Source organism: Anomaloglossus baeobatrachus, chromosome 8 (genome assembly GCF_048569485.1).
Source record: "Anomaloglossus baeobatrachus isolate aAnoBae1 chromosome 8, aAnoBae1.hap1, whole genome shotgun sequence".
Classification (NCBI taxonomy): Eukaryota; Metazoa; Chordata; class Amphibia; order Anura; family Aromobatidae; genus Anomaloglossus; species Anomaloglossus baeobatrachus.
Window position 1 is genome coordinate 135,475,354 of NC_134360.1, and position 17,136 is coordinate 135,492,489.

A 17,136-nucleotide genomic window follows, 5' to 3' on the forward strand; every position below is an offset into this window, starting at 1 on the left:
CCCTCTCCTTCGCAGCACCTGCCATCAGCTTCACAACTGTGACCCGATTGCAAGATTGGGTCACAATCACATGACACTCGGCTCACACTCGCAGCAGAGCCTGAGCCAGGGGACATTAGCATATCGCATCCGATGCTCTCGCATTGGATGCCATACGCTCGTGTGAGTCCAGCCTTACACCAATCTACAGAGACATGCAGATAGGGTCTGTGATCGCAATCAGTCAGACATGCAGGCACACAGGCTGGGGGTGCATCTGACTGCAACAAATCACAAGTACCAGGACTACTGGTGGGGGGGAAAGCAGTGCATATGGATGAGGATTAATGAGCGGCCGCGGAACTTGAATGAACGACCCCATAAGCAGTTACAGCCACGCCGGAGAATAGGTAAGTAGAACGAGTTTGCTTTATTCTAATTTTCTTTTTTTTTTCCCTTTATTTTTTTTATTTCCTGAGTTGCTGGATCCGGATCATTACTCAGAGTTCCCTGAGAACTCTGGGCCCAGGCCCAGAATCCAGAAACCTTTGAAACCACGCGGCCCAGAATTTTACAGTCGGGGTCTGCCCATCACTAGTAGGTAACTAATATTGATAGGTATGTGCTCTTATTGTTAGTCTCACATGTGAAATACTTCCCTAACCCCCATTTTCCAGGCTATTTATATGTTCTCTCATAGGAGTTTGCTCCCTGTTTTTTATATTTTTTTAATCTACTTATGAATACTATAATTTAATGATTTTCTTTGCATGAATCTCTTATAAACATTGGGGATTACATCTAATTCATGGTTTTGTGGTGTATATACTGTATATGAAATGTTATAAGACTGATCTGTGAAAGCAAAAATTATTATTTTTTCCCCTAAAATGTCTTTATAGACTCAAAATATTCCTTATTCATACAATTTGTTACATCATTTCTCAAAAACACAGCAATACAGAACCTAGATTTTGGACATACATCAGAGGTTAGAAGGGTAGATGCACTATTTTACTTTTTGAGCATAATTTGGCTGGACACAATGTCACATTGGCAGAGCACCCAAGGTGCCAAAACAGTAAATCTGTGATATCTCAGGGTCTCAGGACACTACCCGTGACCTTCTTCTGCATGGTCAGTTCCCTTCCCTGTTGAGCCACCGCCTAGTTGGTTTCTGTCCACATGCTAACAGATGTTTTACAGTGAGGAGCAAAAGGGTAACAATGTTTTCAACTTTTGACTTTCAGGCTTTATATTTCATCATCCACTACTGCATTGTTACTTTTTTGCTCCTAAAGATTTAAAGTAACTTTTTTATTATTTTGTTATTATTTTGGAAATCCACCTTTTGTTTTTCAATACTGCCTGAATCCTTCTGGGCATGCTCTCAATCAGATTCAAACATGTCTTTACCAAAATCTGATCCCAGTTTTCTTCTACATGTTCCCATGTTGGCACATACTAGTCAACCCATTTGGGTATGTACACAGCTTTATCTTCACCTCTACACACAAGAGTTCAATTGGGTTGAGGTCTGGGGACTGTGGGGGCCACTTCATCACCTCTACTTCATAGTATTTTCTTTATTAAATATTAAGTTCTGTTTTTCCATTGTATCAAATACTTATTTCATGCAAGAAAATGCAAATGAATTAATTAAAAATCATTCATTGTGAATTTCTGAATTTCTTTTTATTCTGTCTGTCACAGTTGAAGTGTTACTACAATAAAAGTAACAGACCTCTCCATTCTTTGTAGGTAGAAAAACATACAAAATCAGCGGTGTATCAAGTACTTATTTTCCCCACTGTATATCAGTGTTTTTGTCTATGTCTCACATAAAATAGGATTCACATTTAACGTTACATGTAGTGCGGCAGATGGGGTCACAGGGGACTCCCATATGGCCTCTGTTCTGGTGGTCTTCTGTCTTTAGCCATTAATGTTTCACACATACAGTGAATACGGAAAGTATTCAGACCCCTTTACATTTTTCACTCTTTGTGTCATTGCAGCCATTTGGTAAATTCTAAAAAAAAAAAATTCTCATTAATGTACACTCTGCACCCCATTTTGACGGAAAAAAACAGCAACATAGAAATTTTTGCAAATTTTTTAAACAAGAAAAACTGAAATATCACATGGTCATAAGGATTCAGACCCTTTGCTCAGCATTGAGTAGAAGCAGCCTTTTGAGCTACTACAGCCATGAGTCTTCTTGGGAATGATGCAACAAGTTTTTCACACCTGAATTTGGGGATCCTCTGCCATTTTTCCTTGCAGATCCTCTCCAGTTCCATCAGGTTGGATGGTGAACGTTGGTGGACAGCCGTTTTCAGGTCTCTCCAGAGATGCTCAATTGGGCATAGGTTAGGGTTCTGGCTTGGCCAGTCAAGAATGGTCACAGAGTTGTTCTGAAGCCACTCCTTTGTTATTTTAGCTGTGTGCTTAGGGTCATTGTCTTGCTGGAAGGTGAACCTTTGGCCAAGTCTGAGGTCAAGAGCACTCTGGGAGAGGTTTTCTTCCAGGATATTTCTGTACTTGGACGTTTTCATCTTTCCTTCAATTGCAACCAGTCGTCCTGTCCCTGCAGCTGAAAAACACCCCCATAGTATGATGCTGCCACCACCATGTTTCACTGTTGGGAATGTATTGTTTAGGTGATATACAGTGGCTGGTTTTCTCCACACATACCGCTTAGAATTATCATGAAAATGTTCTATCTTCATCTCATCAGACCAGAGAATCTTATTTCTCATAGTCTGGGAGTCCTTCATATGTATTTTTGCAAACTCTATGCGGGCTTTCATATGTCTTGCACTGAAGAGAGGCTTCTATTGGGCCACTCTGCCATAAAGGCCTGACTGGTGGTGGGCTGCAGTTGACTTTGTGGAACTTTCTCCCATCTCCCTACTGCATCTCTGAAGCTCAGCCACAGGGATCTAGGGGTTCTTCTTTACCTCTCTCATCAAGGCTCTTATCCCACGATTGCTCAGTTTGGGTGGATGGCCAGGTCTAGGAAGAGTTCTGGTGGTCCCAAACATCTTCCATTTAAGGATTATGGAGGCCACTGTGCTCTTTGGAACCTTGAGTACTGCAGAAATTCTTTTGTAACCTTGGCCAGATCTGTGCCTTGCCACAATTCTGTCTCTGAGCTTCTTGGGCAGTTCCTTTGACCTGATGATTCTTATTTGGTTTGACATGCACTGTGAGCTGTGAGGTCTTCTATAGACAGGTGTGCGCCTTTCCAAATCAAATACTATCAGTTTAATTAAACAGCGGGACTCCAATGAAGTAGAACTCAGTAGAATCTCAAGGAGGATCATAAGGAAATGGACGGCATGTGACTTAAATATGAGTGTCTGAGCACATGGTCTGAATACTTATGACCACATGATATTTCAGTTTTTCTTGTTTAAAAAATTTGCAAAATATTCTACATTTTTGGGGGTTTTTTTCTGTCAAGATGGGATGCAGAGTGTACATTAATGAGAAAAAATGAACTTTTTTGAATTTACCAAATGGCTGCAATTAAACAAAGAGTAAAACATTTAAAGGGGTCTGAATACTTTCCGGACCCACTGTAATTACTACTGAGATCAATGAGATCAATGTGGGTTGTTAAACAAGTTCTCTGTCCTTAATGTCACCATAAGATTACCTGAATAATATAATGTTTAGTAAGAAAGAATCTACTGCCAGGATATATGGTCGTCAGTAAGATTTTGGATTAAAACATAACAAAAACATTTTTTCCTTAAACACAGTATGACTATTTCACAGTGTTCTGCGTTCCAGTGATCACCATTCTCCATACCGTACATGATCATTACATCATATCTATGTACCTGGTTTCCAGACCATTGCAGTAATGATATACATGTGGTGCACTCAAGAGAAAATTGTGTGCTGCATACTACAAAAATCAATAGCATGTGTTATGTCAAATGTTATCAGCTGCCGACTGTCTTACTCGAAACATAGTTCTAAGCTTCCTGTTTGTAATCAAAGATTGGGACAGAATGCTGCAGGGGGGCCATAGGCGGATTACATGTAGCCACTAATATTACTACAAAACTTCACTTACTCATTGCTTCCGTCAGAACATGTGTAAAGCTCTCAACATCATCATCCAGGGTTTGATGTGGTTTCAGCGGCACAGGAAGGTATCCATAATGCTCTTTGTTACAAATATACATCTGAATTCCTGGAAAATAGAAGCACAAAGCAATCAAAGAACGTATTGCTGTCGAATGACAGATTAATGATGTTTGTGAGAGTAAATTACATGGCAATGATGAGATACAGCTGGAGAACCAAAACCTGCTCAAAGGACAGCAGACAAGCCTGCAAACAGTGATGGCTGAAAGCGTTGGTAGCAGTGGCGTACCGTCAATAGAGGCAGGCCACGCGACTGCTACGGGGCCCGTGAGCTAGAGGGGCCCGTTGACGGCTGCCCGCGGTATCAGCTCTACCCCTCCTCCCCGATCGCACTTTCAAATGTATCGGCATCTGAAAGCGACGGTGACAGAGTGCAGTGCGCCCTCTCATCATTGTTTCGCTGTGCTCTGACAGTTCTTCAACACAGTGGTGACGTCACTAGTAAGCGCCAGCCGCCACTGTGTTAAAGTACTAATCAGAGCACAGACATCTGGTGAACTAGGAGCAGCGGCGGGGGACCGAGGTGAGGTGAGTATGCAGGAACAGCGGGGTATCCATCGGAGGGCCCCGGGTCCTCAGTGAGGCCTCCCTCGTGCTTCATACTGTATGGGGCTGGTTATCTGCCCTCTGCTATTGGCTGACTGGGCTAGGGCAGGGGGCCTCATGCGGCTTCACATATCGGCCCGATCTGCACTGCACCTTCAGATGTTCTTCTGGAGCCCCAGGAGTGTCACAGTTAACAGACGCTGCCGTGTCTGCTAATTGTGACGTCACGCTGTGCGCCCTGGACTCCTGCTTCCTGCCGGAGAGAATCAATGGAGCCTGCAGACCAGAGACAAGCCAGGGGAAGGTAAGAACTCGTGTGTGTGTGTGTGTGTGTACACACACACACTGTATATCTATATTACACACACACACACTCTATATATATATTACACACACACACACACACAATATATATAAAATGTATATATATATATATATATATTACACACACACACTCTATATATATATATATATATATATATATATATATATATTACACACAATATATATAAACTGTATATATATATATATATTCACACACACACTCTATATATATATATATATATATATATATCTATATATATATATATTACACACATACACACACACTGTATATCTATATTACACATACACACACACACTCTATATATATATTACACACACACACAATATTTTGGAGTTTGAGGAGGAGAGAGTGAAGTGGCAGTAGAGGAGACTGACCGTGTCCGGGTGTGTGGCCCGGGCACATACAGCAAGGCTGGCAGACAGTGGTGACCGTCTGCAGGAGAGGCTGATTGGAGCGAACCGTAAGGACCGGGGACGAGCGGTGGCCCGACGGTACCGGATCGGGGAGTGAAGAGAAGCCAGCACCATTCGGCAGGGCTTACGGACCCCGACCAGGCTAGGAGTCGCCGTAAAACCGGTCAAATCCGTTAGCGAAGGGAACCTCCAGGGTTTCCCAGCAGTCAAGACCCGATTGAAGGCAACAGCTCACACCGTGAAGGGAAAAAGAGTCACTGCCAAGGCTACAGTTCCCAGGGCCAAAGCCTGCGGGCAAAAGGGGCTCCCTCGGCATCCACCCAAGCTGGGGAGCGGGTTACCGGTGGGAAGCCATTGGAACCGTAAACACAACACAGGTGCAGGGAAAGGCAGTCACCATCAACCTACCGGGAGGAGAAACACCGCAGCCATCTGTGGGACCCGTCCATCCAGCCGTTTGTTTTACCGGAGACTTTGCATCATTCATTGGCTGAGTGAGTACCACCGTGCCGTGCGGCACAGCGCTGCCCCCGCGACCCTGCAACTCACCAGGCCCCGTAACCCGTCTGCCATCCCTAACCCTCACCGGGGCCCCGGGACAACCAACCCCCCTACCCACGGAGGGGAGAACCAACATCCAAGCTGCTCCCTGTCATCGCTCCCGGGATCCCCGTCCAGAGCAGCGGTGGTGTCACAACCTCACCACAACCGTGGGTGGCGTCACGGACAATATCCCCAAACCACACCACCCCCTTTCACTCACGGCGAGGAACGCCGCTCAAGTCCCCGGGATCCGGCCCACCGCTTGAGCCACCACCGAGCAGCAGCAGCCGGACCCGAGCAGTGGGTGAGCGCAGCGTTCCCCCCCTCCGCCTGCGACAACTGCATATGTGTACGTGTGTCTGTGTGCGTGCATGTTACTGGCTGCGTTCTTGTGCGTGCGTTTGTTTGCCTGATTATTAGTGCATGTCTGCATTCATGTGTGTGTCTATGTGAATATGTGCATGTGCGTCTACATGCACCTGTCTGCATGTATGTGAATTTTTCTGTATGTGTGCCTGCCTATGTGTACGTGTGCCTGTTATTGTGTGTGGCTACATATACAAGCGTATATGTGTGTATGTGCACATTTCTGTGTCTGCATATGCGTGTCTGTGTGCATGTCTTTGTGTGTTCATGCCTGTGTGTTTACGTATGTATGAGTGTGTGTGCTTCTCTGCATGAGTGTTCATGTCTCTGTGCATTTGTATGCATCTGTCTGTGTGCCTGTCTGCATGCATTTGTCTGTCTTTTTATATCTGTTTGTCTATGTTTGTAAGCGTGTGTGCACGTATGTGTGTCTTCATACGTTTTCATGTCAGTGCATCTTTGTATGTGTGCATGTCTGCATGCATGTGTTAATCTGTGCCTGTCTGCATGTATGTGGGCCTACATCACATCTTTAAACATCCCTGCTATGCACCACGTTCAGATGTCATTGCGTGGCTTCGGATGGGTGGGGTGGCCATTTGACCACACGGGATATGAAGCCACAGGGTGGAGGGGGGAGCGCAGACAGGTGAGAAGAATCTTGTTGTTCCTCCCTCTGTGAATGGACAGAGTAGTGCATATAGGAGCCCAGGATGGGGCAGTTTAGGGGCCTGGGATGGAGGAACATAGGGGCCCAGGATTGGGCAGTTTAGGGTCCTGGGATGGAGGAACATAGGGGCCCAGGATGGGGCAGTTTAGGGGCCTGTGATGGAGGAACATAGGGGCCCAGGATGGGGCAGTTTAGGGGCCTGTGATGGAGGAAAGGAACATAGGAGGCCAGGATGGGAGACATTATTAACTATAGGGGGCCAGGAAGGTAGACATTATTAAATAAAGGGGGCTAGGGTTGGAGAGATATTATTAAATATAGGGGGCCAAGATAGTGGACATAATTACTATATGGGGCCAGAGTGAGGAACATACATTATTGGTTTATGATGGCAAATAGTGGAGATAATTACTGTCGGGGCAAATTAGGGGACATAATTACTGATGAAATATAGTTTATTTTTTATGATACTATCCATGGTGGGAACAAAAGTCTGATGTAGTGTAGAAATTTGGAGAAGCAGTGTGGAATGTTCCCTGGGAGTGATCAGCTCTAGGTGACTGTGTGTTATTTTCTGCAGAGGCATTTTCTGGCTGGAAGAAGTGATGACGGTCAGCGCCAGATGGAGAGGAAAAGCGAAGGTGAAAAACGTCAGCTAGAGACGTCACTGGTAAGTCAGTGTATTACATGTACACACACACACACTATACACTATATACAGAACTCCTGTGTATAATGTCACTGGTGATCACTGTATTACCTATATACAGATCTCCTGTCTATAAGGTCACCAGTGATCACTGTTTTAGCTGTACCCTATATACAGAATTCCTGTGTATGTCACCGGTGATCACTCTGTTACCTGTACACTATACACAGAACTTCTGTGTATAATGTCACTGGTGATCACTGTATTACCTGTACACTGATACTATATACAGAGCTCCTGTGTATAATGGCACTGATGGTAATATTAGTGTTATTAGTATTGTGTTTTTTAATTCATGATCATTATTGTAGTATTATTCAGTCAGTATGTGGTCTGGTCATGGCATGTTGGTATTTCACCCTTGTATGTGGTTGTATTCGGTCACTATATCGTGTTAATATGTGGTCTGGTCACGATATGGTGGTATTTCTCTTTGTATGTGGTAAAATTCGGTCACTATGTGGTCTGGTCATAGTGTAGCGATATTTCTTCCTTTGTACATGGTTGTATTCAGTCACTATGTGGTGGTAATATGTTGTCTGGTCACGATATGGTGGTATTTCTGTTTTGTATGTGGTATTATTTGGTCACCATGTGGTTTAGTTACAGTGTGGCGGTATTTCACCCTTGCATGTGGTATTATTCGGTCACTATGTGGTCTGGTCATAGTGTTGCAGTATTTCTTCCTTTGTATATGGTTCTATTCGGTCACTATGTGGTGGTAATATGTTGTCTGGTCACGGTGTGACAGTATTTCCCCCTTGTATGTGATATTATTGGTCTTGGTATACTGGATTGTGTTGTGTATGGAGGTCACTTTTTCTCTCTGATATCAATATGGGAAATATACTTTATTTCCAATAGAGATTAAATACTTGAATGTTTAACCCCTCTCTGTCCTGTGATTATTACACTGTAGCACACATGCACTTACAGAGGTTGTCTGGTGAAAACAAGTAAACGCCTTTTCATTTTACTATATGGAGGACTATCTGAGGCCCATTATTCTCTTCTAAAGCCCTTGCACACGTTGAGTATTTGGTGAGTATTTTACCTCAGTATTTGTAGCCAAAACCAGGAGTGGAACAATCAGAGGAAAAGTAGAATAGAGACACGGCACCACTTCTGCATTATTCGCCCACTCCTGGATTTGGGTACAAATACTGATGTAAGCTACTGACCGTGTTTGGGGGGCACTTTTGTTGTCATCAAATTTTATGGCTGCAGTGAAAGGGGAATCTAGGGGCTTCAATAGGAGGAAAATTATTTGGTAAGGGCTGCGAAGTTGTGAAATATGCTCTTCTGTGTCCCAGCTGAATATTTGCATTATTATTAATTTTTATTTTTTTTTGGGGGGGGGCCCAATTAGAAATTCTGCTATGGGGCCCCATGATTTCTATGTACGTCCCTGGTTGGTAGCCTTGAAATTATTCCAGAAAATGAAGTATTTCTCCCAGAAAATGATGTTTATTCCATTTTTGTTTATTTGAACAACAACAACAAAAAACTGAGAACAAAAGGAAATTGACCATAATTTTCCACAAAACTCCAAAAATAGGCCGGGACAAAATTGTTGGCACCTTCAACTTAATTTTTGGTTGAACAGCCTGTGGAATAAATAACTGCAATCATTCACTTCCTATAACCATCAACAAACATTTTACACCTCTCAACTGGAAGTTTGGAACAGTCTCCTTTAACTGCTCCAGGTCTATCATATTTGAAGGCGCCTTCTCCCAACAGCAATTTTAAGATATCGCCTCAGATGTTCAATGGGATTTAGATCTGAATTCATTGCTAGCCACTTCAGAACTTTCCAGCGCTTTATTTCTATCCATTTCTGGGGGCTTGTTGAGGTATGTTTCGAATGATTGTCCGCCTGAAAGACCAATGATCTAGAATGCAAACCCAGGTTTCTGACAACGGGCACTACAATGTGACCCAAAATCCTTTGGAAATCTTCAGATTTCATGATGCCTTGCACACAGTCGAGGTATCCAGTGCCAGAGGCAGCAAAACAACACCAAAAGATCTATGAACCTCCACTATATTTGGCTGTAAGTACTGTGTTCTTTAAAGGGAACCCTATACCAGATTTTTCCCTTGTCAGCTGCGGCCACTACCAGTACGTTCTTGTATACAGCATTCTAGAATACTGTATATAAGTGCTTAATCTGCTTTGTAGAACGTAAAAAAGACCTTTATTATACTTACCTACAGGGGCAGTCCGGTCTGTTGGGCGTCGTTGCTCTCGGACCTTCTCCATCTTATGCAATCGTTGTTCTCTTTTCCAGCCCCATGTGGATGACGCCTCCTACGTCATTCACATAGAGGCCTTCACTGTGTTTCTGCGCATGTGCACTTTCATCTACCCGGCTGAAGCAGATAAAAGTGTTGTAATGCGCATGTGCTGGCGGTCTTTGACCTTTCCTCGTGCCAGTGCATGCATAGGAGTGCAATAGCAGACTCTGTGTGGATGACATAGGACGTGTCAAGCACATGGGACTGGGAAGTAGGACGGCGACTGCACAAGATAGAGGAGGTGCCAAACTGAGAACAGTGATGCCCATTGGACCGGACCACCCTATAGGTGAATATAACAAAGGTCTTTTTTGCATTATACAGAGTGGCCTGGGCACTTATATACAGCATTCCAGAATGTTGTATATAAAAGTTTACTGGTTGTGGCCACAGCTCATAAGGGGAAAAACCTGCTGACAGGATCCCTTTAATTTGTAGGCCTCATTGCATTTTCAATAAAACGTAAAATGATGTCCTTTACCAAAAAGCTCTATCTGGGTCTCATCTGTCCACAACACGCTTTCCCAGAAGGATTTTGACTTTCATACATTTTGGCAAACTGCAAAGAAAATCTCGCATTGCCTCAGCCCCATTTAAGACAATGCTGTAGCTCACAATTGCATGTTTTTCCTCGGCCCTAATCGGACTGATGACATCCGAGTGCAGTGGGATATACAGTGCTTTGCGAAAGTATTTGGCTCCCTTGAATTTTTCAACCTTTTCCCACATTTGAGGCTTCAAACAAAAAGATAAAAATGTTAATGTTATGGTGAAGAATCAACAAGTGGGACACAATTGTGAAGTTGAACGAAATTTATTGCTTATTTTAAACTTTTTTAAAAAATAAATAACTGAAATGTGGGGCGTGCAATATACTATTTACTTTCATTGCAGCAAGCTCACTCCAGAAGTTCATTGAGGATCTCTGAATGATGTCCTAAATGACTGATGATGATAAATATAAGCCACCTGTGTGTAATCAAGTCTCCGTATAAATGCACCTGCTCTGTGATAGTCTCAGTTTTCTGTGTAAAGCGCAGATAGCATCATGAAGACCAAGGAACACAACAGGCAGGTCCGTGATACTGTTGTGGAGAAGTTTAAAGCCGGATTTGGTTACAAAAAGATTTCCAAAACTTTAAACATCCCAAGGAGTACTGTGCAAGCGATCATATTGAAATGGAAGGAGTATCATACCACTGCAAATCTACCAAGACCTGGCCGTCCCTCAAAAATGTAATCTCAAACAAGGAGAAGACTGATCAGAAATGCAGCCAAGAGGCCCATGATCACTCTGGGTGAACTTCAGAGATCTACAGCTGATTTGGGAGAGTCTGTCCATAGGACAACAATCAGTCACACACTGCACAAATCTGGCCTTTATGGAAGAGTGGCAAGGAGAAAGCCATTTCTCAAAGATATCCATAAAAAGTGTTGTTTAAAGTTTGCTACAAGCCACCTGGGAGACTCACTGAACATGTGGAAGAAGGTGACAGCAGGGTCAGGGAAGATGGTTAAAATTGATGGGAATATGGATGGAGCAAAATACAGGGCCATTCTTGAAGAAAACCTGTTGGAGTCTGCAAAAGACCTGAGACTGGGACGAAGATTTGTCTTCCAACAAGAGAATGATCCCAAACATAAAGCAAAATCTACAATGGAATGGTTCACAAATAAACATATCCAGGTGTTAGAATGGCCAAGTCAAAATCCAGACCTGAATCCATCGAGAATCTGTGGAAAGAGCTGAAAACTGCTGTTCACAAACGCTTTCCATCCAACCTCACTCAACTTGAGCTGTTTGCAAAGGAAGAATGGCCAAGAATTTCAGTCTCTCGATATGCAAAACTGATAGACACATAACATAAGTAACTTTCAGCTGTAACATACAGCAAAAACACAGCAAAAGGTGGCGCTACAAAGTATTAACTTAAAGGGAATGAATAATATTGCAAGCCCCAATTTTCAATTATTTATTTTTTAAAAAGTTTAAAAAAAGCAATACATTTTGATCAACTTTACAATTGTGTCCCATTTGTTGTTGATTCTTCACGAGAACATTAAAATCTTTATGTTTAAAGCCTGAAATGTGGGAAAAGGTTGAAAAATTCAAGGGGGCTGAATCCTTTCTCAAGGCACTGAAGATATACGCTCAGGCAGGCAATGAAGGAGATGGAGAAGAGTAATCCGTCTCTCTCCTCCGCAGCTGTACACAGTCGCATGACACTCAGCCTGAGCTGAGGGCCATTAGCATATCACATCCAATGCTCTCACATCAGATGCCATACACTAATGTGACTCCAGCCTTAAAATGGCTAACCTGAAGACATCGCACTAGCGTTTTAGTTCTCTTTCTTTCTGTAAAGGTTATTTGCATATTTGAATTCCCCTAGGAGCATTGCATGGCCTATAAGTCTCCTTATGCCAACTTTACAGACTACACAAAAATAAATGTTACTGTAGCGCCCCTGAAGCCATCAGGGAGCTACAATGTACTTCATCCCCACCCAGGATGCAGGACCTACCCCCAGGGACCCAGAAAGACCAGTGCCGGTAACAACAAAAACATTCCAAATAATCCCTGTTGTTATCCCCAAATCCCCCATAGACTGATGGCAGACTAGGGTTTGACCTAATGGATGGCCACTTAGAGGTGGAGTCAATCCAATCCACTAGACGACTAGGTGGGAGGGGCAGAGAGGGGACAGCGAGTGGAGAGTGAGTCGTTGTCGGTGACGTACGGACGGACAGAGAGCGAGTGAAGCACTGACAGGAGTGTGACGGTGACCTGAGGGCCCAGGCGTTTGGTTGCCGGTGGAGTACGGTGGAGTGCTCCCTGAACCATAGCACTGATAGGGTACAGAATCCTAGGTCAGGCAAATGCTCCAGGCAGACCTGATAAAATCTGCACAGTGAGGGGACCATCAAGGACCTCACTGACCTTGAAGTTTGGGACTCAGTAGCAGCGGGAGAACTGGGGAACAGGACCAGAGACTCCGACCCCACAGGGTTCACACTACCATCATACGGACTACCATTGAGAGACTACCAGGAGGGGACCCCCAGACGCTCCAAGCCACGGGGACCCACCAACCAAAGACAGGTGCAGGGGAAAGAAGCCACCAGGTCACTAAACCGACACTGAAACTAAGGGGACCAGCGGTCAAGACCAGCCTTCCTCGGATGACTAGTTTCCATCTTACTGTGAGTAAAGGAACCAGTTACACTGCAACCCCCTGTGTGGCCTACATTCTTTCTGCACATATCTACATCACCTGTCCTCTGGGGCCTGGCCCTGCTTGCGGAGGGCCTAACATCCAGGCTGCCACCAACATCAGCCCCAGTAGTGAGAACTGTGCAGTGGCGACTCCATCCACATAGCTGCAAACCGCAAGTGGCGTCACGTATAAACTTTCATTTAATCTCCCCTGTAAATATACCCCATTTAAAAAGCGTCCCCAGGACACGGAACTGGGCAACGGCCACCAAGTGACATTCCCCCAGCAATATGACTCGCCCACCCCAGGGCTATGGGACACCCAGTGCCGGGCCGGACTAGTCCGGGTGTCGTCAGTGGTGACGGGGCCCGGCTCCGTGGCCCTGGTGGGTGTCAGTTAAAATGGCTGGTGACTTGGGAGTAATTAAAGTTTTTATTTCGTGACGCCACCTGTGGTTTGTGGCTATTAAGCCGCCGCTGCTGTGTGAAGCCTCCGGGGTGATGATATGGCAGCAATGGTGGTACTGCTCCCCACAGGTGGAGCGGTGCCCCGGGGACACTGTTGGTGTTCGTGGGAGTCTATGGTGTTGTGTGAATAACATGGTGCAGGGCTGACAGGCAATGAAAGAAACAGGCACAACAACAGTCTCTTTACCTTCTCCTCTTTTACTTCACAAACGGTTAGTCCTGGGAGACCGTTACAGGTGGTAGAGGGCTCCGGCCGGCCTGGAAGTAACTGAGATGTCGTTTTGGCCAGATGAGTATGAGGCCTACTCCTGTTCTTTTCCTTACTGTGATAGGACCCTGCTCTGTGAATTTAGCAATGGCCCTCTTGCTGCTGGGACCGGTGGTACGTCCCTTTCCCTCTGTGATAGGCTGCGCAGGCCCTCTCTGGTGCTTCTCTGCTGGAGTCCACACCGGGCCCTGATGATGCAGCTGTACCTTCGGGCTGTTTATGGGCCAGGTGCTTGCAGCTCTCCTGCCCTTTGGATTCGGCTACCAGGGAAGGATTTTAGGCCCTGGTGGCCACAGACTCCGATGTTCGAGTCTCTTCTGTGCCTCTCTGCTCCTCCTGCTTCACTGGGCCAAGCTGCTCCAGCTCTAGGCCCCAGTTCCACAGGACAGCACTACTCTGCGTCTGCTTGCTATGACTTCTCTCTACAGACTGACCAGTAACCCCTCCCTCAGGTCAGGCTTAAGGAATGCTCCCTGGAATTCCAGGTTCAGAGCTCCCCCTGCTGGCCCGAGGGAGGAACTGCGTTGGATGTTAAACTTACTGGCCAATAGACCTCCCAATTACCTCCAGGCTCAGCATTAACCCTTTGGAGGGGCAATGCTGTTGTGGCGACCAGGTCCTGGGGCGCCACAAATACACCGCCCAGGACCGAGTAACCCATAGCCCTGGGAGACACATTACCATTCAGAGCATCTACTAAAAGCACAGGAACATGTGAGCACCCCTAAAGTCTTGGTGTATACATCCTAGAGTGCAAGTATCGGTATGATAGGAATAATATTGCTTTTATTTTATTTTATTCAATTACTGAATCCACAAAAACAGTATGCAAAAGAAAACATAATTGCTTGATTGATCTAGAGGATATACGAAATACCACATATATTTACGCCTTACAAAAATATTATGCAGTGTTTTAGGGCTGAAATAGGGGATTTCCCCTGTAGACGGTGAGCAGGGTCCTCTCTCCTCCTGTATGTGCCCTGTATTGTTCATGATTTTTGTTCTTGTTTTTATCACGTACACCCCTTTCATAAGTAAAGTCCCATGGAATAAATAATAAAAAATTAGAATAATAATTTCACAGAACGTCCCTGTTAGGCTGTGTACATATGGTGCATTTTTGCAGCATTTTTTGCAGTGTTTTTTTCTTGCAGATTTTCACAAATCTGCACGAATATCCTTATGCCAGCAAAGTCTATGAGAATCCTGTACTGTTGTGTACACGTTCAGGATTTTGTACTTGCAGATTTGGTTGCAGAAAAATCTGCAGCATGGCAAATCTTTCTGCATTTTTGGGTAAATTTTCACCAGTGAAAGCAATAAAAAAACAGATAAAAAAAAAAAAGTTTCAAACTACGGTAAAAAAGTGCATTTTTGAAGCGCTGTTTTTCCTGCCAGGAGATGCAGATTTGGTTGCAGAATGTCTACAGCCAAATCTGAAATGTTTGCACATAGCCTTAGGCCTCATTCAGACATCTGTGTTTAAACATATACAGGAAAAATGGCACAGGTGTGATCAATGTTTTGGATCAGTGTATAGTTTGTGTGTCCAATTTCCCCATCAGTGTGTCATTAATGCACGGTCCGTGTCCTATTTTCCCATCAGTGTGTCATCAGTGTTTTTCACGGATGGATAAAAAAAAGAAAAAAATAGACATGTTTCGCCTATCCTTTGAAATGTTAAATACGGACAAGTTTCTATGTGAATTTGTAAAGGGGGTCCCAACGGGGACCAGTTACCGGCTATGACCGGTTCCAAATCTGGGTGCAATCAGGTGACTTCTCACGATTATCATTGACTTATCATTCTTTTAAAACTTTAAACTTTTCAACTTTAAACACACTGGTGGTCCCAATGGGGACGGTGCAACGGCATTCCGCTGCCCTTACTCTGACTCTTCAGCTGAGGCGGACCCATCCTCCACCACCAGCATATCAAACATGCACTGACATGCCTGTTGTGACAGGGGTGCCCGGTATCCATTCCCACCAGTGCGCGGGGTGTAGAAAACCACCGGGTCTCCTTCATAGCGGGGACGCTCACTTGCCCCCTCAAACTCTGGGATGGGCTCGACGCTGGGTGCCGCATTCTCCGGGTCCTCGGCCCTTGGCACATCAGGCTCCACTGTTGTAGCACGGTGCAGCAGATCAGGTCGACCAACACTGGGACGCCCCATAGGTAATGGCAGTGGCGATACAAGAGCCGAGACCGGACCGGGCCCCCCAGCCGCAGTGGCCGGTCCCTGTGGGACATGGAGGCGTGGGTCACCCGTTGGCTCCATCACGCCGGCTCCCATCGCATACATCGGGACAGTCGCCACCAGCGCTTCCACCTCGCTGGTCCACTGCTCCATCATCTGGAAAATCTGATTCTGTTGACGTTGGTTGAACTCAACTACTCTGGCTCTCATCCACGCCACCATCCCGGGCTCGGGCACGGAACCCGGCGCAATCACTGCCGGGGCCTCCAACACATTTTCGTTAAGGGGCCTCGGCTCCAGTGGCCTCTGGGAAAGCAGTTCAGGGCTGTCCCGGGCGTCTGCAGCCAGTTGGTCCGCTTGGGCGGACGGTCAGGGTACCGCTACCGGTTGGACAGGTAGCAGGCCTAGTGGCGGGGCGGCAGCGGCTAACGCGGGTAGCGGGGTAGGCAGCAGGGTGAACGGGTGTAGGCCGGGGCCCTCAGCCGCAGTGGCCGATCCCTCGGGAATACAGGGACATGGGTCTCTTACCCGTTCCTCCAGATCTTCCTCCACCTCGCATCTCCGCATAGCAGCCACCACATCCGCCATGTCGGCCTCCCACTCCTCCAGGAGGAGCTGCATCCGGGCTTGCAGACGATGACTCAGCGGGGCAGTTCGGTCCTCCATCCACGCCGCTGTGCCGGGCGCGGGGGTCTCGCTGTTGTTAGCTGGAGCGGACATCTCAGCAATGATGCTTTCCAGGAACTAGCAGCAAGATGGCCACAGGGTCCTGGCGTCCCTGCTTTTATAGCCACGCTCACATGCGGACAGCCGCCATTTCGTCCCCCTTAGCCTCTTTCCGGCTCCTCCTCTATCGGGGCGGGGTTTTGGCCTTCGCGCCTCCACTACTCGAGGAGACGCTCGAGCGGGAACTTTTCGCGCCAAAGATGGCGGCTTCTGAAA

At 45.8% G+C, this 17,136-nt stretch overlaps 1 protein-coding gene across 1 annotated transcript in view; it reads right to left on the reverse strand.

Moving 5' to 3' along the window:
* Positions 1-17,136, reverse strand: part of COLGALT2 (collagen beta(1-O)galactosyltransferase 2) — a 362,921-nt gene that overhangs the window by 123,410 nt on the left and 222,375 nt on the right. Inside the window, exon 6 of the mRNA XM_075322014.1 lies at positions 4,070-4,189. Coding sequence (XP_075178129.1) covers positions 4,070-4,189 — 120 coding nt within the window. The remainder of the gene's footprint in view (positions 1-4,069; positions 4,190-17,136) is intronic.